This window comes from Suricata suricatta, chromosome 5 (genome assembly GCF_006229205.1).
Source record: "Suricata suricatta isolate VVHF042 chromosome 5, meerkat_22Aug2017_6uvM2_HiC, whole genome shotgun sequence".
Lineage (NCBI taxonomy): Eukaryota > Metazoa > Chordata > Mammalia > Carnivora > Herpestidae > Suricata > Suricata suricatta.
The window spans coordinates 9,586,616-9,610,348 of NC_043704.1; the positions used below are offsets into that span (position 1 = coordinate 9,586,616).

The following is a 23,733-nucleotide window of genomic DNA, read 5'->3' on the forward strand; positions in this document are numbered from 1 at the left end:
CATTAGGTTTCTCCTGTTCTCCTGTTAGACCTATGAGTGAAAACATATGGTATCTGTCCTTCTCCGCCTGACTTATTTTGCTTAGCATGATTCCTGCTAGATCCATCCACTTTGCTACAAATGGCCAGATTTCATTCTTTATCATTGCCGTGTAAAACTCCATTGTTATATATATATATATATATACACACCACATCTTCTTTATCCGTTCATCAGGTGATGGACATTTAGGCTCTCTCCATGCTTTGGCTGTTGTTGAAAGTGCCGCTATGAACATTGAGGTCCATGTGCGCCTATGCATCAGCACTTCTGTATCCCTAGGGTAAATCCCTAGCAGTGCTATTGCTGGGTCACAGGGGAGTTCTGTTGATAGTTACAGCTGGATTTCTGGACTGGTGCCCCAACCCCCCATTGTTCAAGAGTCAGCTGTGCATAAGAACTTGTGTCCTGTATAGCTATATGTAAATTGGAAATTCTTTTAAAATGCACTCGGAGGGTTAACATGTGGTGAATTCTTTAGTAAGGTGTATAATCACCCAACCCAACCTTTATTTTGGCCCTCGGATCTTACCCTTTCAGGGTTAACTTCAGAAGGCCACAACCTGGAATTTTCTACCTCCCCAAATATCTAACCAATTTCTAAAGATGAGATTTCTTCTTACCCTGACCTCAGATTTATAAGAGCTTATCACCTGGATTCAACATTTATTAGAATTTTGCCACCTTTGTTTCATCTGTATCTGTCTTCTCTGAATCATGTCAGAGTCAGTTACAGAATGTCGACGCTTTCATTTCGAGGTACTTCAATGTCCATCTCCAGAAAATAGGGGCATTGTCCTACTAGGTATCACAGTTGACATTTTCACACCTATCAAAACTAATAAATTCTCAAATACCATCTCATTCCCAATTCATATTCAAATTTGCCATTGCTCCTTTTGAAAAAATACACTTTTTTTAAAAAATATTTTATTTAATTCATTAAAGAAATGTTTTTAATGTTTGTTTATTTTTGAGAGAGAGAGTGCATGGGGGAGGGGCAGAGAGAAAGAGAGAATCCTAAGCAGACACCACATTCAGTGCAGAACCCAGAGTGGGGCTTGAACTCACAACCCTAGATCAAGAATCACATGCTCCATGGACTGAGCCAGCCAGGCACCCCTTGAAAATATACATTTTGAGAGAAACTACGGTTATGGGATTTTTAAGTCTTTCATTGATTGGTTGATTCATTCGTTCGGTTTCTAGATGGGTCTTTTGCCTGCCTTCTTGTTTTATAGCAGAACAGGTGCCACGCAGAGTCCATAGTAAGCACGTGTGGCCCCAGGGCTGGCCCCCTTCCCACCACTGCTTACCACGCCTACCCCGCAGGTTCTCGGGCGGCTTACTTTGGATAGAGAGCCTTGTTAAACTGCATAGAAAGTGTCGTTAAACCTAGTAACATCCTCTTTCTCAAATGATGTGGGCGCAAAGACATTTTACATTTATAATTTGAATTGTGTTGTAGGAACATATTTCAAAAATAGTAAAAACCGTAAGACGGAATGAATAGAGGGTTTAAGATGTAGCCAGCGTGAAATGCCCCGCCCCCAGGGTCTGGGTGTCCTTGTTTCTCCTTGGACGGAGGCTTGGTGGTGTTTGGCCTCATCCTCCTCCTCACGCCTGTTCTCGCCTCTGTGAGTAGATCGTGCATACAGGAATCTGACTGCTCTCCCCAGGCGTCCCTTGTGCAATTGCCTTTTCTTGTAAAAGCTGTGTAAATCGGGGTGCCTGGGGGGCTCAGTCGGTTGAGCATCCGACTTCGGCTCAGGTTATGATCTCAATGGTTCGTGGGTTCAAGCCCTGCATTGGGCTCTGTGCTGACGGCTCAGAGCCTGGAAGCCTGCTTCGGATTCTGTGTCTCTTTCTCCTGCTCGTGCGCCTGTGCTCTCTCTCAAAAATAAATAAAGACTAAAAAAAAAAAATTACAAAGCTGTGTAAATCGTAGGTAAATCTTTTCTCTATTTGTCCCCGTCATGTGGCCATCTAGCAAGGGGCTGGCGCTATAATCACATGACATACAGCCACACCAATGTGTCTGCGAAACCGTAATTCACAATTAGCTTCTCCAGATGCTGGTCCTTTTTTGTCATAGTTGGGCATATCCTTCCTGGGAGTCGGCCTCAAATCTATGGACAGGTGTCTTCTTTTTCCTTCCTGTTGGCTCTGTGTTTGTGGATGGTCATGAAAGATCCAGTCTTGCACCTCCTTCTGGAGCCCTGCTCAGTCCGGCCGCCCTGACCCGCTCTGACCTGCGGAAGCTCCTGCCACCTGGCCCACCTCCTCACAGTTGGGCACGAGCATGACCCAGGGCTTTGCAGCAGAGAGATCTGGGCTTGAGCTCTGTGTTGCATAAAGATGCAGAGCACGGGCCTTGGCAACCAGCCGGTGTAAATTCATATCCCACCTCTGTGACCCCGAGCAGCCTTCATGACCTCCTCTTAGGGGATTACTGAGGTCTTGGCGTGAAGTGCTTTGTTAGCTCAGTGCCTGGCACGTGGAATGTTCCAAGTCCATATTTGTTGAGTGACTGAATATAAATGAGGACTGGTAGCTGTCCTTACGTTATCCTGACTGCCGCATTGGAATTGTTAGAATTCACGGAGATGGTGCATGTAAGAGAATCAACGTAATTCCTGGAGCAAAGATCAGCGCATTCCTCTTCTCCACTGTCCTCCTCAGCCTCGCTAGTTAGCAACTGCCCTAGGTTATGAGTCACTGCCTTCACACCTAAAAACATGCCGTGGCCAGAAGTCGATGCCTGTTGTTCTCACTCCTCTGCGAGTTGAAGGAATCCAGCTCACGCTGACTTTGCCCACAAGAGGCTGTCAGATCACAGAACCGGCAGTTCTAGGGGGCCTTTGTGTCTCTGGCTGGGTCGTCTTCTGCGGGGGCCTCGGGCTCAGGTGGGCTATTCCCTAGCCGTGGCAAAGCTGGCTGCCGGCGTGTGGCTGGTGTGGCCCCCCGCAGAAAGAGGGCTTTCCGATAGTCCGGTAGCAGGCCTGGCTTCCTGGTCACGTCCAGGAGGCAGCGGGGAAGGAGGTCAGCACGCCCAAATGCTTGAGACTAAAAGTCAGAAAGGGAAAGTTCCCATTGGGAAAAGGATGCAAGGGACCAGGCAGGCCCAAACAGAATGTCACTTATGCTAGACAGCATGTGGGCTGTGCAGGCGAAAGATGAAACACATGCATGCATACACACACACATACACACACGTGTGTGCCCACACATGTCTACAGATCTAACGGTACCAGGCCTCACTGAGCTTGTCTGGATGGGGAGACAGATTGAAATCTCAAAAGAGAGTATGTGTGTGTGTATGTGTGTGTGTGTGTGTGTGTGTGTGTGTGTGTATGTGTGTGTGTGTGTATACACACATAGGTATACATCCCTTGTCTGCGAAGATGTTTATTTAGAAAAATGTCTTAGGGGCACCTGGGTGGCTCAGTCAGTTAGGCATCCAGCTCTCGGTTTCAGCTCAGGTCGTGATCTCACAGTTTGTGGGTTCGAGCCCTGCATCAGGCTCTGTGCTGGACGTGTAGAGCCTGCTTGGGATTCTCTTTCTCTCTCTGCCCTTCTCCTGCTTTTGTTCTCATTCTCCTAAAATAAGCACATTAAAAAAAGTGTTTTAATCTCCCAGTAGCACCTTAAATACATGGTAACGTCTTGTGTAAGGTGGACAGGTCGTTCATAGTCACGTGGCTTCTTGATTCAACCATGCATGTAGTCCCAGGTGTACAAAATATTTTTCAACATAATTCTGAAGTTTTCCTGGATTTAAAACAGTAGCTGGGGCGCCTGGGGGGCTCAGTTGGTTAAACCTCCGACTTCGGCTCAGGTCATGATCTCACAGTTCGTGGGTTCAAGCCCCACGTCAGGCTCTGTGCTGACAGCTCAGAGCCTGGAGCCTGTTTTCAGATTCTGTATCTCCCTCTCTCTTTGACCCTCCCCTGCTCGCTCTCTCTCTCTCTCAAAAAAATAAAAATAAAAACAGTAGCTAACTTTTTTCAATGTGGGTTATATGATTTTTTTTTTAAGATTAGCACTAAGACCATGATCATGTTACAGAGTTTTGTTGCCAGTGTGTCAGCCCACGGACAAGAACTACGTGAAGAAGCAGTCACAGGTCAGAGGCCCTAGCGCAGGGCTCCCTCTTCTGTGGGTGGAACAGGGCCCGTGTTGCAGGAGGTCACACCGGCAGTAGCTGGTTCAGGAAAACAGCACAGGCACAGCCGAGAAACTGAACACAGGCGAACAGCCAGCGGGATGCCCTGACCGCGCCATCTCGCGCTCAGGGGACGTCTGTGTAAGACGGGGGAGGGCCGAGAGAGCCAGAGAGAACAGTTAAGATCGGCCATGCATTGACCGCTGTGGAAGCTGGCTCCGGGACACGTGGGGTGTCTTTACACTCTTCTCTTTACTTTTGCATATGTTTAAATTTTCCAAAAAAAAAAAAACCATTTCAAAAGATTTCCCCTTTTTTATTACTCCTTAAGGTTAAAATATGGAGAGCTAGGGACACGTGGGGACGGGCTCTGTCGGTAAAGCCTCCCAGTCGGTAAAACCTCCGACATCAGCTCAGGTCATGATCTCATGGTTCGTGGGTTCTAGCCCTGTGTCGGGCTCTGTGCTGGCAGCTCAGAGCCTGGAGACTGTTTCGGATTCTGTGTTTCCCCCTCTCTCTGTCCCTCCCCCACTCATGCTCTGTCTCTTTCTCTGTCTCAAAAATAAATAAGCATTTAAAAAAATCAATTAAAATATGGAGAGCTAGTTTTAAGGGGCCCGGGAGCCCTGGATCTTGAGCACTGTGACTGCATCTTCGTCTCTTCAGTAAATCGGGGACTCCTCAGGGCAGGGCCTGACTCCGATCTTGCTCTGGCCCCCGGCGTTGAGCTGTGCACACGGTGCTGTCGGCAACTCGCTTCTCAAGGAGTTCTGGGACGTGCCAGCGCCGTCCTGGGGCGCCTCGTCCTTCCTGTGTGTTTTCTAATCCTCAGCACGAGATTGCTGCCATTTTGCTAAGAGCTGCTGTGGGCCAGGCCCTGAACCAGGTGCACGTCACCCATCTCGCCAGCCCTGCTGCAGGCAGGTACTGGCACCCGCGTGGTAAAGCGCAGGAGGCCGTCGTATTGTCGGGGTTCATACACTAGGACAGATGACCGGATCTGAACCGGCTTTGGCTTCTAGGCGCACATTCTTCCTGCTCCATCACGCTGCTCTCTGCCCACATCACAGGGGAGACAGTGCCTTTGTGCCGCTGGGTCAGCCACAGGATGGCTGCGGAATCACCGTAAAGTGTGGTTTGGGTTTTGGTCTTTTTACAGAAATGCCTTTACTTCAAGCATTGGCTCCCCTGTTACGTATATTAATTTCATTTAACACAGTAATTGGACCAAGTCTCCCTGAAATACGTTGACTGACTCGCGTCTTTGGAGAAAGTTCGCAGGTGACAGCACCTCGCACTAACTCATTTTCCTGCCCGACCTCTCCCTCCAGTACACCCTGCGCTGTGACATGAGGCGGTCGCTGCTGGCCAAGGACTTGACCAAGACCTGCGAATTCATCGTCCACTCTGCCGTAAGCCGTGCTTGGGGCTCTGTGCTTAGTGATAGGACTCTTCCATGGGGCCTGGGGTTTCCCCTCATTTAGAAGCCGAGACGTTCTTCTACTGCTGGGTCACAGCTGCTGGGAAAGAGACGCCTGGGTCCGAGCCAGGGACCTCGTGTCTTCTGGCAGGGTCAGAGCCCCACGGGCGGGGGCTGTGCCTCAGCTAAGGAGCAGCGGGCGGGGCCCGCCTCTGTCAGAGCAAGCAGCAGGCCTGGTTCCAAGGGACCCAGCTCCTCCCTTCTCAAGGTCACGACAGCCACACCAACCCAGAGCGATGGCCCGGCCCACGTAGAGGCTGGCAGGGGCCTTGTCTTATCGGCACACCCAGCGAGAATACACGGGAACCCTCGGGGTCAGGGTGGGTCACTTCTCCCAACACTTTTGTTTTAATAATTTTTTAAACATTTTCTTCATTTTTGAGAGACATAGAGTGTGAGCAGGGGATGGGCAGAGAGAGAGGGAGACTCAGAATCTGAAGCAGGCTCCAGGCTCCAAGTTATCCGCACAGAGGCCAATGTGGGGCTCGAACCCCCAAACCATGAAATCATGACTTGAGCCGAAGTCGGACTCTTAACCGACTGAGCCCCCCAGGCGCTCCTCTCCCAACACCTTCTGCTAATATTTTACAGTGACATGTTCTTTATAATTTCCTTTCACCTCCCGACTGAGGGAACCAGATCCCCCTCCCCCACGGCTGTTGCGGCTCTGGGTGAAGTCAAGGTGGAGTCCGCGGCCCCTCTCTGCTGTCCCTTGGTCACCACGCAGTGACTGGCCGTGCCCGCCCTAGGAGTGACTTGCGGTAACAGATGTCCTCAGCACTGGATTCCCTGGTCCCCCGGGGCCCCCTTGCAGGCCCTGTGTCGTCCTCCCCTTCCCCGGGCTGTGTGCTCACACTTCCAGGTCAGGGCTGGCTCCTGCCTTCTCGGGGCCAACCCTAGCTTCGTTCCCCCCTGGAGCAGCTGCCTGGACTCAGAATGCGGCACACCTGCCTTTGATTTGATTCTGAGCAGTTTGGGGACAGAAGGTAGCCAAACTGGGGTTCCTGGAGGCACCCGGGTGAACGGAGCCTGGACGTGTCAGAGCACGTGTGCCTGGGCTCTCCCTGGGCTGACTCAGGAACGCCACTTCTGAGTGCCTTCCCAGGCTGGGTGAGACCCGGGCGTGTCCGTGAGCGTGTGGCTCTGTGGGGCCACAGGCCGTGTCAAGATGCCACCAAACTGGACAGACAGGAGCCGCTGGCTTTCCCTGGCTTGCTTAACCTTCGTAGGTATTGTATAGGGCTCCGCCTCCACGTACCCCATGGTCCCTGCCATGTGCCTCAGGAAATGGGGGCTTCGACAGAGCTCCATCGGGAGGCACCTTGGCTTTGTGGAGAATTTGCAGTTGCATTTCTTTTGTACTAGATGTTCGTGAAGGCCTTTTTTTTTTTTTTTTTTTTGAGACAGAGACAGAGCATGAGAGGGGAAGGAGCAGAGAGAGGGCAACACAGAATCCGAAGCAGGCTCCAGGCTGGCACTGTCAGCACAGAGCCCAACGTGGGGCTCAAACTCACAAACTGAGATCATGCCCTGTGCCGAAGTCGGATACTTATCTGACTGAGCCCCCCAGGTGCCCCCAGGCATGTCTTTTAGTAATGGTTCTGTAAAAATGTAAGACTTAAATCTCTTGTGCAGAAAATTGGCAAAATCACTGATGTCCTTTATTTGCATCATTTTTGTGATTTTTTAGGACTTCCAACATTATCATTAACTGCTTATTAAATTTTTAATAATCACCATTTAAGTGTCTCCTTTAGTGACAATGTATTATATAAAATATTAAAAATGCTTTTTTTTTTTTGGAAGTCATGTGATTTAGGTATTTTCCTCTTTTCTATCAAAGGTCTTCACGTGGAAGCAAAACATATTTTTTTTCTTTAATGTGGATTATTCCATAAAAGAGACATATACTCTTTTATGTCTTTAACAAAAAGAACCTCCAACTTTCTGAAGGAGAATAAACCAAATTTTGCTCCCTGACCAGAGCCAGACTCCGGGCCCGGTCTCCCCCAACCCCTGATCCCAGTCCCCGGCCTGCTTGTGACCCCAGGGCCCTGTCAGAGGTCAGCTCCTGGCGGGCATCAGTGGCTGGACCGCCTGCGGCTTCCTCCCTGCTCCAGCATCTTACCAACACCAGCCTTCAAGTATCCTGTTCTTGGGGCACCTGTGGGGCGCAGTCGGCTAAGCGTCTGACTTCCGCTCAGGTCATGATCTCACAGTTCATGAGTTCAAGCCCTACATTGATCGGGCTCTGTGCTGACAGCTAGGAGCCTTGGAGCCTATTTCTGATTTTGTGTCTCCCTCTCTGTCTGCCTTTCCCCCGCTCATGTTCTGTCTCTGTCTCTCTCAAAAACAAATAAACGTTAAAAAAAATTAAAAAAAACAAATCCTGCTCTTGGGGCGCCTGGCTTGCAACAGGTGCCAGAACATGTGACTCTTGATCTAGAGCTTGTGAGTTTGAGCCCCACATTGGGTGCAGAGATTACTTAAACATAAAATCTTAAAAAAAAAAACCAACCACACACACAAAAAGAATCCTGTTCCTTATGAACGATTTCACGAGAAGGCCAAAACCACACTGTGATCTCTAGTCGACAAGTTAAGTACTCCTTGAAGTGCTGCGCGGAAGAATACATTCGCTAAAGAATACATTCGTGAACCTATCAATAAGAAGAATATTGCTTAGAATACACTTTTGGTGAATGAGGAAACTTGGCAGTTTGGCGCCTGGCATCTGGGCGTCAGTGGCCGTCGGGTCCCAGCACCGGAGTGAAACCCACCGGGCAGGCCCCTGTAAGCCTGACGGTAGTGACGGGTCCTGCGTGTGGACGTGAGCGTGTTTGCTGACTTGGTGACATTACGATTGTTCTCTGGGACTGATTCTGCCCGGTCGATGGTTGCGTGGCCGACAGCGCTGGCATCGGAGCCAGGCCACCCGGTTCGGATCTCGGTTCTGCCACTTGGGACCGTCTGAGCCCCGTGCCTCACCGTCCTTGTCTGTGAAGGGGGGCCGGTGACAGGAGCAGCACCCCGCAGGGTCGTCGTGCTGATTCGGCAGCACATCAGAGGTGCTTGGTGTCAGCTCTTACTCCGAGAGAGAGCTTTAAAACGAGTACCTCTGGGGCGCCTGCGTGGCTCAGTTGGTTAAGCGTCCAACTTCAACTCAGGTCAGGATCTTGCGGTTTGTGGGTTCGAGCCCCGTGTCGGGCTCTGTGCTGAGAGCTCGGAGCCTGGAGCTGCTTCGGATTCTGTGTCTGCCCCTCCCCTGCTCCTGCTCTGTCTCTCTCAGTCTCTCAATAATAAATAAACATTAAAAAAATTTTTTTAAATAAAATAAAATGAATACCTTCCAATAATACTACCCTTGGTTCTTAGGTCTAGTTTTTAATTCCTAGACCTGAAAGGGACCTGAGAGATTAAGAAAGTGGTCCCTTGTTTTACAGATGAGGAAACTGAGTCACAGGGGATAAAGAAATGTGACAAAGAGCATGACGTTGTCTTGGTGGAACTGTGTTTGGGGAACCCAGGTGGGCTGTCCGTCACCACCGCTCCCTCCCGACCCATCCGGCCGCCTTTCGTTTCTTTAGCAGCCGAAAGGAAAGGGACATTGCAGCCGTGGAAGCCTTGGCCTTCCAGGAACTGATGTTGGTTTTACCTCCTGTTTTAGCCTCAGAAGGGGAAGCTGACGCCGAGCCCTGTGGACTTCACCATCACGCCCGAGACTTTGCAGAACGTCCGAGAGGTACGTGCACCTCCCACTTGAAAGCCAGTGATGTTTTCTCAGTGACTGGACTCCGCCGACAGACTGCCTGCCGCCCGGGGTTCCTTCTCTGGGCGTGAGGTCATCAGCAAGACCCCCCTTTCTATCGTCTGTCCCCAGAATAGCCTGGATCTTTGGTTTGATTTCTTTTCTTTTTTTTAATGTTTATTTGTGTTGGAGAGAGAGAGAGAGAGAGTGTGCAAGCGTGAGGGGGGAGGGGCAGAGAGAGACAAGGACAGAATGTGAAGCAGGCTCCGGCTTCTGAGCTGTCAGCACAGAGCAGAGCCCAATGCCAGGGCTCGAACTCACAAACCACGAGATCATGGCTGAAGTCTGCCGCCCAACCGACTGAGCCACCCAGGCACCCCTGGTTTGATATCATTGAAACTCAGTAACTGCTTGGGAGAAGATGCTTTGTAGAAGCCTCTCTGGGTGGCCGTGTGCCCGCCAAGGTCACCACCTCTTCTGATTCCATCGCGCTGTGGCCAGGGCCCCTCTTCCCTGAGCCCTGACCAGCCCCGCGCCCCTCCCTTCTTAGCTGGCCACCTAGTCCCTTGTCCGAGGGCCTGGCTCTTCTCCCTGCTGTCACCCAGCATCCTGCTCTCCGGCCCCTGTCTTCTGGGTTGAAAGCGAGTCTGGGAGGCCTGTGGCACAGCAGCGGTTACTGGCCCCCCTGGGGAGGCAGGGGGGCGTCCTCGGGGGCCTCTCAGACCACGGCCCCGCCGGCTTGTTCTCTCACGGGGATTTGAACGTGACCGGCCGCGTGCGGGGAATGCAGGTGGTGGCATTGGGCCGAGGCTGCGATCTCACTGCCTGGTTCCTGCCCGGCCTCGGCCGCTCAGCCTGAGAACTGCCCAGTGGTGTCCCAGTTAGCGCTCACGCTCTTCGCTGGGCTGTGTTCCTTACTTCTCAGGAAGCTAACAGTGCAGAACCGGGTGACGGAAGCGGAGAGGGGAGGGGGGCTGAGCAGATACAAGTGTGTCTTGGAAAGAGCACCCAGCCAAATCTTTTTTTTTAATGTTTTTTTAAATGTTTACTTATTTTTAAGAGAGAGAGAAGAGTGTGAGCAGGAGGAGGGGCAGAGAGAGAGAGACACACACAGAATCGGAAGCAGGCTCCAGGCTCTGAGTTGTCAGCACAGAGCCCAACACAGGGCTTGAACTCACGACATGAACTCACGACCTGGGCAGAAGTCGGACACTTAACTGCCTGAGCCCCCCAGGCGCCCCTGCTGTCTGTGTGTTTTTATTCACAGAAACACTTCACTGGCCTAGTGGCCGCGTGGCGTCCCGCACAGCCTTTCTCTGTGTAGCTTATTTTTGTTTGTGCCGGCACCACATCCCTGAGAAGAGGGGCATAGTGAATGTTTAGTCAGGATCTTCAGCTGGGTGTGGAGAGCTTTTCTTTTTTTTTTGTCAGTTGCCTAGAAGAATTTTCATGTAGATTGCTGCTGCTTTTTATGTTTCAGAACAAATAGCCTCTCTTCTTGTAGTTATTTTTAGAACTTTGTCTTGGATCGAGACTTTTCTAGAGCTCTCTGCCTTTGGGGCCGACGGGTGCGGGTCCCACACTCCCCAGTGCCAGCACCGCCCCACGGGAGAGCACCAGCCACAGCGACAGCTGGCCCCCAGGTGGGGCTGGTCTGCACTGGGATGAGCCGTGGGGGGCAGGTACTGATTGGATTTCAAAAAGAAAGAGAATATTAATGTAAATTTTTAACATTGATTACATGTGGAAGGGAGAATTCGGATCTGTTGGTTGATTTTAGCTGTTTCCTTTTACTTCTTAAAATAGAGCTACTCGGGGCGCCTGGGTGGCTCAGTGAGTTAAGCGTCCAGCTTTGGCTCAGGTCATGATCTCACAGTTCGTGGGTTCGAGCCCCGCGTCGGGTCTGTGCTGACAGCTCAGAGCCTGGAGCCTGTATTCAGATTCTGAGTTTCCCTCTCTCTCTGCCCCTCCCCTGCTCATGTTGTCTCGCTCTCTCTCTCAAAAATAAATAAATAAATAAATAAAACATTTAAAAAATAAAATAGAGCTACTAGAAGATGTTACTTTACATATATGGTTCCCATTTGTGGCTCCATTGTGTCTCTGTGAGACCGTGGTGCTCCAAACCCCAACTTCAGTAACTGGCACCAGCGAGGCGAAGGCTTCTAGAACGGTTACCTCGGTTTATCTTCGCTTCCCACAAGAAACCATCATCCGCCCGTGACCAGGTTCTTAGGTCTCCAGAGAAAGGGTCCAGAAGGTTTTAGTCCAGCATTGATGAAAACTGTTCTCTTTACATGTCCTTGAGCCTTCAGGGGTGCCTCGGTGGCTTAGTTCATTGAGTGTCATGAGTTCAAGCCCTGCATTGGGCTCTGCACTGGGAGTGAAGCTTACTTAAAAAATAATCATAATAAATAATAAAAATAAAAGTAAAAAATAATTGTCCTTGAAATAAATGCCTTAGCTTTTCAAAATTGCTTGATTGGGAGCGGTTTTTTTTTTTATGCTTATTTTTGAGAGAGAGAGAAAGTGTGTGAGTGGGGGAGGGGCAGAGAGAGAGGGAGACACAGAATCTGAAGCAGATTCCAGTCTCTGAGCCCTCAGCACAGAGCCCGATGCAGGGCTGGAACTCATGAACTGTGAGATCATGACCTGAGCCGAAGTCAGACGCTTACCCGACTGAGCCACCCAGGCACACATAATTGGGGGCATTTTTAAGTTGATCATTTTTTTAAACCTTTCAAGCTTATGTGTGTCCAGTTGCCCTTAAACACTCTTGGCGACTTACCCAGGCATTTTTGTGTCCTGTCGCGTGGTCAGGAGGAGCTTTCCAGATCTGAGCTGGGTGACCAGGCGGCTCTGTGGGGGCTGCTATGTGCAGGCAGCCATTGTTCAGTCTGTCAGCCGACTGGCGGGGGACCCTGAGCACTGTTGTACCTCTTTCCCCTTTTGTACAAGGTCCCCCTGGGTTTTATCCAAAGTATCCAACTGTGTGTTCAGTCTTTATTTGTACCAAGTGACTGACTGTGGAGTGCCTTCCCGTGGCCCCTTCCGCCCCTGACTTTCCGTTTTGTTTTGTTGCAGAGGGCCCTGCTCCCCAAGTTTCTCATCCGAGGCCACCTCAACTCGACCAACTGTGTCATCACACAGCCGCTGACGGGCGAGCTGCTGGTGGAGAGCTCGGAGGCCGCCATCAGGAGCATAGAGCTGCAGCTGGTCCGCGTGGAGACCTGCGGTGAGGCGGGGGGGGGCGAGCAACGGAAGGGCACGCCTCCGGGTTCTAGAAATGTCTGTGTGAGGAAGTGCGACGCGCGGAGGGAGGGAGCCCTACTCCTGCAGGGCAGGTGGCCGCGCCGGTGACGGTGGTGACGCAGGTGCTCACGGAGTCGCCGGGGTCTGTCGCTCTGCTCGGTCGGACATCCGCTGTCCCTGACCGCATGGCACTGTCCACCTTCCCCAGGGTGTGCGGAAGGATACGCCCGGGACGCCACCGAGATTCAGAATATTCAGATCGCTGACGGAGACGTTTGTCGCAGCCTGTCCGTCCCCATATACATGGTCTTCCCCCGGCTGTTCACCTGCCCGACGCTGGAGACCACCAACTTCAAAGTGGGTAAGCGCGACGGCTGCCGCCCTGCCCCGCCAGGGTTGCCCATCATGACGGCGCTCACAGAAGGGCCCTGGAGCCTGCGGAGGACACACGGGTCCGCCCGGGGCGGGCTCGGCCGCGGCCCCGAAGGTGTGCGTGGTGCGTGCGGGCCCCCGCGGGGAGCAAGCCCGCCGTGTGATGAGGGGTCGGGCGGGCCCCGTGTCAGTCCCCGTGCGGGCTGCTCTGCCCGCGGCCGGGGGTGTCGTGGTCACTTCCCATGGCGAAGATTCGTGGAGCCCCCTGAGCGCTTTTACCTGCAACATTACATCCGAACAGGTGCGTTGTGGGGTCAGGACAGCCGGGTCAGGAGCAGGGAGGGCGCCAGACTCGGCTGGTGGCCGAACACGTAGGACGGCGACGCCTGCCGAAAGCACGCTTCCGATCTGAGCCGAGCGGCTCCGCCCTGACTCTTCTCAAACAAGCTGAGCATGACGGCAGGGGTGCGGGGCGCCAGGGGGCCGGGGCGCAGGGCAGCACCCTCCGCTGCCCGCTGCCCTCTGCAGGCGCCCCCACTTCGCTGGGGCCACATCGGCTCCCAGCACGCTGCCCGCGGCGTCCTGACTTGGGAGTACTTTGATCTCAAGTCAGAAGGAGGAGCTTATCTATTGGTGTCTCACTTGGTTTTTCTACCTAAACTTCAAGAGACTGAAACTTTTGTTGAATACTTGTTTTATGTTTTTATTATTTTGATTTTTGCGAGAGAGAGACTGTGAGCAGGGGAGGGTCAGAGTGAGGGAGACACAGAATCGGAAGCAGGCTCAAGGCTCTGAGCTGTCAGCATAGAGACCGATGGGGCTTGAACCCACGAACGTGAGATCATGACCTGAGCCAAAGCCAGACGCCCAACTGACTGAGCCACCCAGGCGCCCCAAGAGATCGAAACATTTTTGTTCTCCTATATTTTAGGCACCTAACTTTTTGCATGCTGTTTCTGTCAGATTTAGAAAGTGTCCCTATAACATGTCCTGTCGCACCTGTGATTCTTCCATCTAACTCACAGCCTCTGTCCGTCAGCCAGGACACCAGCAGTGCTCTTCAGACATGATCCAGAGTTTTGTTTGGTTTGGGGCTCACAGGCTGTGGGGCCCTGGTAGGGACAGCTCCCTGACCCAGGCCTTCCCTGCCTGCCAGGTGTCCAGCCAGGCCGTGGCCCCTCCAGGGAGGGTGGGGGAGGGGGTGATGGCAGAAGACAATGGCCACCAGGGCCCCAGAGGGCCGTTCTCATGCTGCGGCAGTGACCACAGCGAGGAGAGAGACAGGGTGCTGCTGGTGCACGGCTCCCGTCAGGGCCCCCCCTGGGTGAGGGCAGACAGATGCTCACAGGGACGCGGGCCTCAGGACTCCAGCCGCGGGGGCCTTGGAGACCTTGGGTGAGGTGACCCCAGAGCCCCTTCCACAGCTGAGCTGCTTTGGTGCTCGGCCCTGGCCCCTTGGCGGGAAGCTCCCGCTCTCACTCACCCCTTTGCCATCTTGTCAACAAGAGACGGTTGTTTAAACAAGGCGGCTCGGGTGAATGCACCCCTCCGCCAAAAAGCAACAGTGACACTGCACTTCCTCATTTGGGGCGGGAGACAGGGACCCACAGGCTGTCCGGTTCCCAGTCGGCTCTTCCATTAAGAACTGTTGAAAGTTAAAAAAAAAAAGCAAAAGAGTAGGAGTGAGTGGAAAGGATTCTAGGAGGTTCTGTCTGGTTAAGGCCTGAGGACGAGGAAGGTGTGGTTGAGAGGCTGACCCCTTACCCTCCAAGGAGAGAAGACAGATTCCCTTAGAGGGAGCCCTCCCTGGGTCCTCAGAAGCTGGGGGCAATCGTCGTGGGTCCCTGGGGGCCGGTGTGTGGCCTCTGCTGCCGGGACAGGGGAGCCTGACGCCCGCTCTTTCTTTTCTCAGAATTTGAGGTTAACGTCGTCGTGCTTCTCCACCCCGATCACCTCATCACCGAGAACTTTCCTCTGAAGCTGTGCAGGACGTAGCCCAGGAGCTGGCAGCATGGTCGGCGGAGCTGCCGGAGGGACCGTGGTGGGGGGGTGGCTCCCGGCAGCATGTGCTCACGTTCTCGACGCTTCTGTGTCAGAAATGAAGCCGGCCCCCCCCCCCCCCAGCCCCACCACAATCACTCTCGGGCCTCATTTCCTTGAGGTTCTGCTTCCGGTGGACGCCTCTCGTCACACCATTTCTTTAAGACTCAACAGGACGCAGTTGGTTTGGGCCGGATCCTTAGGCAGAAAGCAAAGCTTCCTGGGACTCCTGACCTCCCGGCGCCTTTCAGAGGCAGGAAAACTGAAACAGCCGGGTGCGCTCGGCTGGAAAGTGCGGCCCCGGGACCGACGAGACCCTCGCACCGAGGACTCCTCCGCAGCACAGCGGCCGCGCAGGATGGGGACAGACGCCGCCGTGGCGCACGGGGTTTGCGGATCGCACCGGTGCGGGGCTTCAGGGAAGGTGACGGCGGATCATCCCGTCCGTGCAGGGCCGAGGGGACGGTGTCTGCCGATCATCCGCGCAGGGCTGCAAGGCGGCATTCTCTAGGACCGTGTAACGTTTTTTCCCCGACTCTGTTCTGTAGTCCTTTTATAACATTTTTCATAACTTCAAAACGTTGAGAGAACTGGAATAAAGTGTCCCTTCTGGTCGCGGGAGGAAAAGACGTCTGTGTGCACCTGTTGTTGCCGGGTGGGTGCTGAGTGGCACGAGACCCGTGCCCAGGGCGGTAGGCAAGGACCCCTCTGCACGGTGGTGCCGGGAAAATGCCCCGGATTTGATGAACTTGGCCTGCCCCCAACCCCCTGCGGGAGGCGCGTTAGGTTAAGTGGCAGTGGGTCACGGAGAATGTGAGCCTCTTGCACGCATTTCTGCCAATCCTGCCACTCATTCTGCAGTGACGGAGGCCTCAGAAATGGGCCGTGTGCTTTGTGCACTACCCCGGCTCCCTGACCGTCGCTCCCCCGGAGCGGGTCTGAGCAAGGCGGCCAGGCTGACGCTCCCACCCTCCGCCCCAGCCGCACTGCCCTCGCCCCGGGATGGTGTCCCGGCCGCGTGATGCCCACGGCGGACACACCCGAGTCAGGCACCCTCTGTCCTGGCGCCTCTCCGGTGAGTCCGGTGTGGCTCCTCCGCGGGGTCCTTCCCGAGTTGGCGCCCAGAGAACGAATTTCTGGTTTATAAACCTTTTCTACTCCGTGACATGAATCATTCTCTGTCTCCCATGACGTGTTTAGAGCATCAGAAGACGAGGCATACTTTCCGGGAAGTTTCAGAGGTAGAAATCATTTTGAGTGAAAAAAAGAAAAAAAGCCAAATTAGAATTCTGAGAAAAGGGTTGGGATGCGTGTGGCTCTAGAATTTGTTTAGTAAACCAGGTTGATGGACATAAATATGCCGGGCTCTCTTCTTCGAGCCTGACTGTTAACTGACAACCTGCCAACAGTCCGGCCGCTCTGATTTTCATCTCATTTGATCCCGAGGGGCCCAGACAAAGGCCTGGGGCTGGCCATTTCCTTCCCCTTTTTGGCCAGACCCCTCCCGTGGGTTATTAAGGGAAACCCAGACGTGTCCATACCGGGGACAGGACGGCCGCCCGCTGAAGCTGGGGTGGGGTAGCCACTGTCAGGGGTCAGGGGCTGCCACCTTCTCCTATTAGAGCCAGAGGGAGGAAGGGGCGGGCTCTGAACTGCGAGTCTCTATCAACTTGCAAATGCCCGCTGAGGCACAAATGGCCGTCAGAGCTGCGGCAGCGCGGGGCCTGGCTCCGGTCCTCGGCCAGGGTTTCCGTTCCTGTGGAAAGGTAAGAGGGGAACCAAATAAGATGTAAAGGAGTCCACGCGTTTGTGCCTGAATTCGCCCAGCTGGTGTCCGGAACCTCCCCACTTTGGTGACCGGTGTGAAGACACGGGAGTCATGTCTGCCTCCGCCATTGGAGTCTCATTCCCAGTCTGGGTCTTAAAATTCTGGGGGAGGGGCGCCTGTGTGGCTCCGGCTGTTAAGCGTCTGACTGTGGATCACTTTATGCTCTCCCTGTTCATCCCTGTTCATGAGTTCGAGCCCCACATCGGACTGTCAGTCCACAGCCGGCTTCAGAGCCTCTATCCGCCCCTACTTCTCCCCTATTTGTGTGCAGGCATGCTCTCTCTCGAAAACAAACTTTTTTTATTTTTGAGACACAGAGAAGCAGAGCACGAGTTGGGGAAGGGCAGAGAGAGGGAGACAGAATCTGAAACAGGCTCCAGGCTCTGATTTGTCAGCACGGAATCTGACGTGGGGCTTGAACCCACAAACGGTGAGATCATGACCTGAGCCGAAGTCCGATGCTTAACTTACTGAGCCACCCAGGTGCCCCGAAAATAGACATTTAAAAAAAGTATTTAAAAAGCTTAGGGAGAGAGGATTTCCTCTGTGTGCGGCCTGCGGCAGATTGCTACAACCTGGGATCCCACGATTCCTTCCCAGGTTCCCCCTTCTTTTTCCGAAATAAGGTTTTTCCATGAACCCACGGCCATGCGACTAGGGACTTATTCGGACCCCGTAGCTGGTGGGAGTGGTCACGTGACGCGGAGGACCGGGCCCAGCGCCCTCGGGGATGGCACAGAGGCGGACATGGCCCCCCGCACGGGCCAGAACAGCTCACCTCCGCGCCCTGTGTGGCCCCAGGAGAAAGGGGGGATGGGACACCTCTCCAGATGCCCGGATCGCTGCGCGGCTTGGCAGCCGAACCCCAGCCCAGAGCTGGTGGGGGGAAGGGCCTGGGGGTACACGCGCGTACAAACGTCGCGACCGTCCAGGCCGAGCCAAGTGCCAGGGCGGGAGGGGGCCCAGCAGTCCCGGGAGCCACATCGCCGCCCACCCTGGTGGCCCCACGCGGGCCTACGCAGGAAAACGTCCCCGACCCCAGCGGAAGGACCCTGGGCCGGTTGTCGCCGTTGCTAGTCAGGCAACTAAAGGGACGCAGTTGCTGGTTTTCCCAGAGAAGCGTGGGCTCAGCGCCGGGTGAATTCGGGGAGCACAGCCGTCCGGCCTCCGCTTTGGGACACGCGAGGCAGCCGGGCTCGTGAGGGTGGGCCCGGGTTCGTGCTGCTGCCCTGCGCGGGCCCCCACCCGACCTTGAACCTTGTCGGGCGGTGCTGCCTGCTGGGGGGAGGGGGGGGCTCAACTCCCACGGTTCCGAGTCGCTGCGTGTTGAGATATGCCTGGGAGGTGGGGCTCAGTCGGTTGAGCGACTGACTCGATTTCAGCTCAGGGCGTGATCTCACGGTTTGAGGGTTCAGGCCCTGTGTCGGGCTCCGGGCCGACGGAGAGGAGCCCACTTGAGATCTTCTCTCTCTCTGCCTCTCTCAAAATAAATAAACTTAATAATAAAAAAGATACCAGCCGTGGCTCTGGGTCTAATCCAAGTAGGAGCTTCATGTGCATTTGGGATCCGGCCTGTGGACACCGCTGGGCCCGGATTATTTGGCCGGAGGGTCATCCTCGGAGAAGGGAACGCCTCCACCAGCATGGCTGGCGAGGATCCTAAGGATGGGAGGCACTGCCTGTCCTTTCACTCCCCTTCCCGTTCCCGGGGCAGCTCTGTTTAACATGGTCCAGGGTCCCCTGCCCCAAACCCCAGGCCATTGTCCCCTCACTTCCCTCGGGCCTCACTTCGCCTCATCAGCAACGTGCCTTTCTGCTCGTTTCCACCGGGTCCCTACCCAGCGCTGGCCGCAGCGCCCTGCGCAGTGGAGGGGACCTGAGGGCCCTGCGCCTCTGTCCTCCATGATGGCCTCGGTTCTGATGCGGTGAATCAAGTGAAGATGAAATCAGGAGGCAGGAAATCGTTTGCAGCTGGATGCAGTTAAGGAGCGAGGCGGGGGATGGGCGACCAGAAGTCCGAGATAAGTCATACTCTCATCCTGATTTCCTTTATGGAAAGGGAAAATACCAGGGAACGTTCTAGAGCAGTTCAGCCCACTGCAGTGGCTTGTGGTAATGACCTCACAACAGCCTTGTTGAGGGGGTTCTGTCCTCCCCGGGTCGCGGCTGAGTGCCGAGGCACGAGAAGCTGTGAGCCACTCGGAGCCATGTCTGGGCCGGCTTCCTGGCCCTCTTCACACTCGGCGCTGGTTCAGGCGGAGGGAAGTTTGTGTGGGGAAATCTCTGGCCGTGGTCAGGCTCCTCCAAGCTACCGGATGTCGGGACTGCAGCGGAGAGCTGAAAAGTCACAGGGCAGGGCACCTGCTTGGGAAACTGCTCCGTGAACACAAGGCCACTTTTGAGTAGGAACAATTCTGGAACCCCACGGTGGGCAAAACTAGCCACTTGGGTAGAACAGTGCATGCTCGTGGCCCTAAGAGGTCGAGGTGAGAGGAAGTGTCCTGGGTCCGGGTCTTCACTCTGACCACCAACAGCGATTTACACTCGGCACTGTCCAGAGTGGCTGGAATATTCAAAGACCGTGACTTGACTACAAAACGAAGGGTACCTAGTTTGCAGACTCAAAGCCGGCCCAGCCACACTTACCCCAAATGCAAGTGAACTCACAGAGGGAGTAAAGGCACCCCGGAGTGATAACTCAGTGAGGAGCCCTGTACCCAGCTGCTTTTCTGAGGGTGTCGCGGGTAAAATGGGGCCACCTCGCTCCCCGCCAGGTCAGGCAGGATTCTAAGTGCTGGGGGGCTTTGCATCCAAACCCAGCCGGGCCTCTGAGACCTTGCGTGTAACATACAAGAAACATACTCTGGAGGCTTGAAGTACTTAGGGAAGTACAAGACATTATTTGCACCTGTGTCTGCAAGACTCTTGTCAGATTTGGGGAGCACCCACTTGACCACGACCAACGGGGTAGAAGATGCCAAAATACTTGGACTCCCTGTGATCAGCACCAGCTGTCACCCGTTGCAAGGATGCCTCCGTTCGGTTCCCTTGACAACGTCCAGCAGGGGCAGGAGGCCAGGGTTCCCTGGGGGAGGGTTTGTTAACCCAGCACCCGCGAGATGGGATGTTGTCACTTCGTGCTCAGGGCTCACCCATCTGGGGGACAAGGACTAGAGCTTCAAAACCGTCGCCTCTGGGTCTTCAGTTACAGAATGGGGCCAGCTTTCCTGGTTTAGACCAGCCGCCACTGATCAGGCAGCCAGAGGGAGACCGGGCCAGCGGCCCAGACAAGAAAAGGGTACGTACAGACTTAGTTAAGGAGAGGTGGTGGAAAAGAGCAGAAAACTAAAATCCAGTACTCATTTTAGTTTTTTTAAATTTACTATTTTTATTTTTTTTTTTAACATATATTCATTAGAGAGAGAGAGAGAGACAGAGCATGAGCAGGGGAGGGGCAGAGAGAGAGGGAGACACAGAAGCCGAAGCAGGCCACCCAGGTGCCCCTCACATCTTTTTTTTTTTTTTGAAGTTTGTTTATTTTGAGAGGAGAATGCTTCCATGAGCGGGAGAGGGGCAGAGAGAGGAGAGAATCCCAAGCAGGTTCCCTGATATCCACATGGAACCCAACATGGGGTTTGATCTCAAGAACTGTGAGATCATGACCTGAGCTGAAATCAAGAGTCCGATGTTTAACTGACTGAGCCACCCAGGCGCCCTTTAAGCGTTTTTATTATAATGGAGAGAATGAAAACTAATGAGTTACGCACTCCAAAGTCTAGAAAAGCAAGAACAAAATAAGAATGACGGTAAGGGGCACCTGGGTGGCTCAGTCAGTTCAGCATCGGACTTCGCTCAGATCATGGTCTCACGGTTTATGAGTTCCAAACCCGCATCGGTTGACCTTGAACCCCACTTCTTTCTCTCTCTCTCTTTCTCTCCTTCCCTGCCCTTCTGAGACTTTCTCTCTTCCCCCACTCTTTCTCTACCCGTTGTTCACTTCAGCCCTCTCTCTCTCAAAAAAAAAAAAAAAGATAAAAGCAGGAATTGATTGATAGGAAAGCAAAAACACAGGAAAGTTTATAACTAAGTCTGTGAGTTAGTACATGAAAAGACCAGTTCGTTTAGCAGACCTTCCATAGAATAAACTAAGCAGAAAGGGGGCACAAGAAATCTGTAACACTAAGAATAATGTTGGGTAAAAAACCTGACAAGTTATATTACAATATGTACCTTCCCTGCTAATAAATTTGCAAACTTCAAGAAAATGCAAAATGACTCCAGGAAAAGTAGGCTGCAGAAACTGAAGAAATTGCCAGAGAAACAGCCCTAACGAGGTGCGGGGCCAAGACGGTTGTTACGGCGGCTTCTACCAAAGTTTCAAGGATCGGATCATTACGCTGCTAAACAATTGCAGGCTGGAACTTCCGGAGAAAGCTGGACGCCTCCAGGTTAAGAAGCTTGTGTCGCCCTAACATCGAAGTCTGACCTGTCCGGTGGAATCAGGTTGAGCCACAACTGGCGTGACTCAAACAAGACTCACAGAACTGCCCCCGCTAGGACGTCAGGGCCGGCACGCAGCACGGAGCGTGTCGTTGGTGGTCAGGCTGCTGCCAGCTCATGGAGCCACCTTGTCTTTGCTGCAGGACGTGGGAGAGACATCGGTCCCGGTCCCACGGGGACGAAGAACGAATCTCATGGACAACAGAGAGCGATCAAAGCCATAGAGTTTATTGCAGGAAAGTACAAAGCTCCCAAGAGTGAGAGGGGTCCCGACTGGGAATTTGTCCCTGACGTTTTATTAGGACCTTATAGAATCTGGTTTGTGAGATTCCATGCGGGACACACAGCCCAGGGAGGTCGGGAATATGTTTGTCCTTTTTTTTTTCCTCCCAAACCGGGCTGCTGCTTCAGCCTCCCCCCTGCAGCTGCGGCCTGGCTCCCCGAGAGTGTCCCTGGTCTGTCCCTGCCTAACGTTAACCTTTTCCCTGCACGTCCCACAGCCTGAGCCAGTCACATCGAGTTCCAGCCATTCATCTGGCCCCTAGCCCAGCACCTGGGAGGGAGGGAGGACAAGGCAGGTGCCACCTCTATCAGGGAAGGTCTCGAAAGCTGACATGTGACACTCTTGCCTCTGTCTCATCATCAGGAACTCACATGGCCACAGAGAGCTGCAGAGAGGAAACAAAACATTCTGTGTGGTCACGTGCCTGACTAAAACATATCAGAGTGCTTCTCTTTTATTTATTTGAGAGCGAGAGAAAGAGAGAGCTAGCGTGTGAGTGTGTGTGTGTGTGCATGTGCGCAGGTGTGGGGAGGGGTGGGGGAGGGGGACAGAGGATCTAATGCCGGGCTCAAACTCACAAACTGTGAGATCACCCCCGGAGCTGAAGTTGGATGCTTAACCAACTGAGCCACCCAGACGCCCCCAGAGGCTTTACAAGAAGGGAAAACTGAACATTGACAAAGCAGGAAAAAAAAAAAAAGCCCCACAACCTCTATCACTTATCAGTATGGATGCAAAGATCCTAAATAAAGTACAAGTTGATTTCTCAGTGTATTAAAAAGCCAATGTAGGGATGCCTGGGTGGCTCAGTCAGTTAAGCGTTCAACTCTTGATTTCGGCCAAGTCATGATCTTGAGGTTTGTGAGTTTGAGCCCCACTGGGCACTGACAGCACAAAGTCTGCTTGGGATTCTCTCTCTCCCTCTCTCCGTCTGCCCTCTTCTGCTCCCTCTCTCAAAATTAATAAATAAACTTAAAAAAAAAAACCCACTGTACCATGACTAGAAAGGGGTGTGTGTGTGTTTCAGATAGGAAAAGGCAGTTCAGCACTAAGGAATCTATTAATATAATTTATCACATTGATCAGTTAAAGGAAAGTGTCTTAATGGATGCCGTAGGGTAGATATTCTTTTAACGTTTTATTTTGGAAATTTCCAACATATACAAAAGGAGAGAATCCTATAGATCATGTCAGATCCAAAGGATATGTTTTCTTTTTACTAACATCTTTATTGAGAGATATAATTTAGAAACCATAAAATTGACCCATTTGCAGTATACAATTTCATAGGTTTTCAGTGTTCTCACAGAACTGTGGAACCCTCGCCACCATCTAAACTTAGAACATTTCTTCCCCCCAGACAGAAACCCTGAACATATTAGCAATCAGTCACTTCCTGTCTTCAGCCCTGAGAAACCAGGAATTTACTTTCTATCTCCATACTTCGCCTCTTCTGGACATTTCATATAAATAGCCTCATATGTTATGTGGCCTTTTGTAACTGACTTCTTTGATTTTGGGATTGTGTATTTAAGGATCATTGGCATTGCAACACGGATCAATAGATTTTTTTTTAAGTTTGTTTATTTTGAATAAGAGAGAGAGGGAGAGAGGGAGGGAGGAGGGGTGAGGAGAGAGGGAAAGAACCCAAGTAGGCTCTGGGCTGTCAGCACAGAGCCGGACATGGGGCTCGATCTCATGAACTGTGAGATCATGACCTGAGCCGAAATCAAGAGTCTGATGCTCAACTGAGTCACCGAGGCGCCCGTATAGCCGTTACTTTTTATTCCCACATAACATCCCGTTGTATAGTTATACCCTATTGCGTATATTCCTCAGCTGTAGGCACTTGAACCATTTCCACTTTTTTCGGCAATTGAGAAAAATCCTGCTCCTAACACTCAAGTGCAAATAAGCCTTTTGTGGACATGTGTTTTTACTCCTCTTAGATCTCCGTGTAGGAGTAGAAGTTCAGGGTCATAGGACTCCTCTTTGTGACGTTTTGAGGACCTGCCAGACTGGTGTC

General features: G+C 52.8%; 1 protein-coding gene across 2 annotated transcripts in view; it reads left to right on the forward strand.

The window, feature by feature from the left end:
• VPS26C (VPS26 endosomal protein sorting factor C) overlaps positions 1–15,725 on the forward strand; it is a 41,274-nt gene extending 25,549 nt beyond the window's left edge. The window contains exons 4-8 of one of the 2 annotated variants that reach the window (XM_029938967.1): positions 5,536–5,616; positions 9,352–9,426; positions 12,517–12,667; positions 12,893–13,045; positions 14,969–15,725. In XM_029938967.1, coding sequence (XP_029794827.1) covers positions 5,536–5,616; positions 9,352–9,426; positions 12,517–12,667; positions 12,893–13,045; positions 14,969–15,051 — 543 coding nt within the window. In that variant the 3' untranslated portion in view covers positions 15,052–15,725. The remainder of the gene's footprint in view (positions 1–5,535; positions 5,617–9,351; positions 9,427–12,516; positions 12,668–12,892; positions 13,046–14,968) is intronic. The other variant, XM_029938968.1, reaches the window with a different exon arrangement.
• Positions 15,726–23,733: the final 8,008 nt, after the last annotated feature.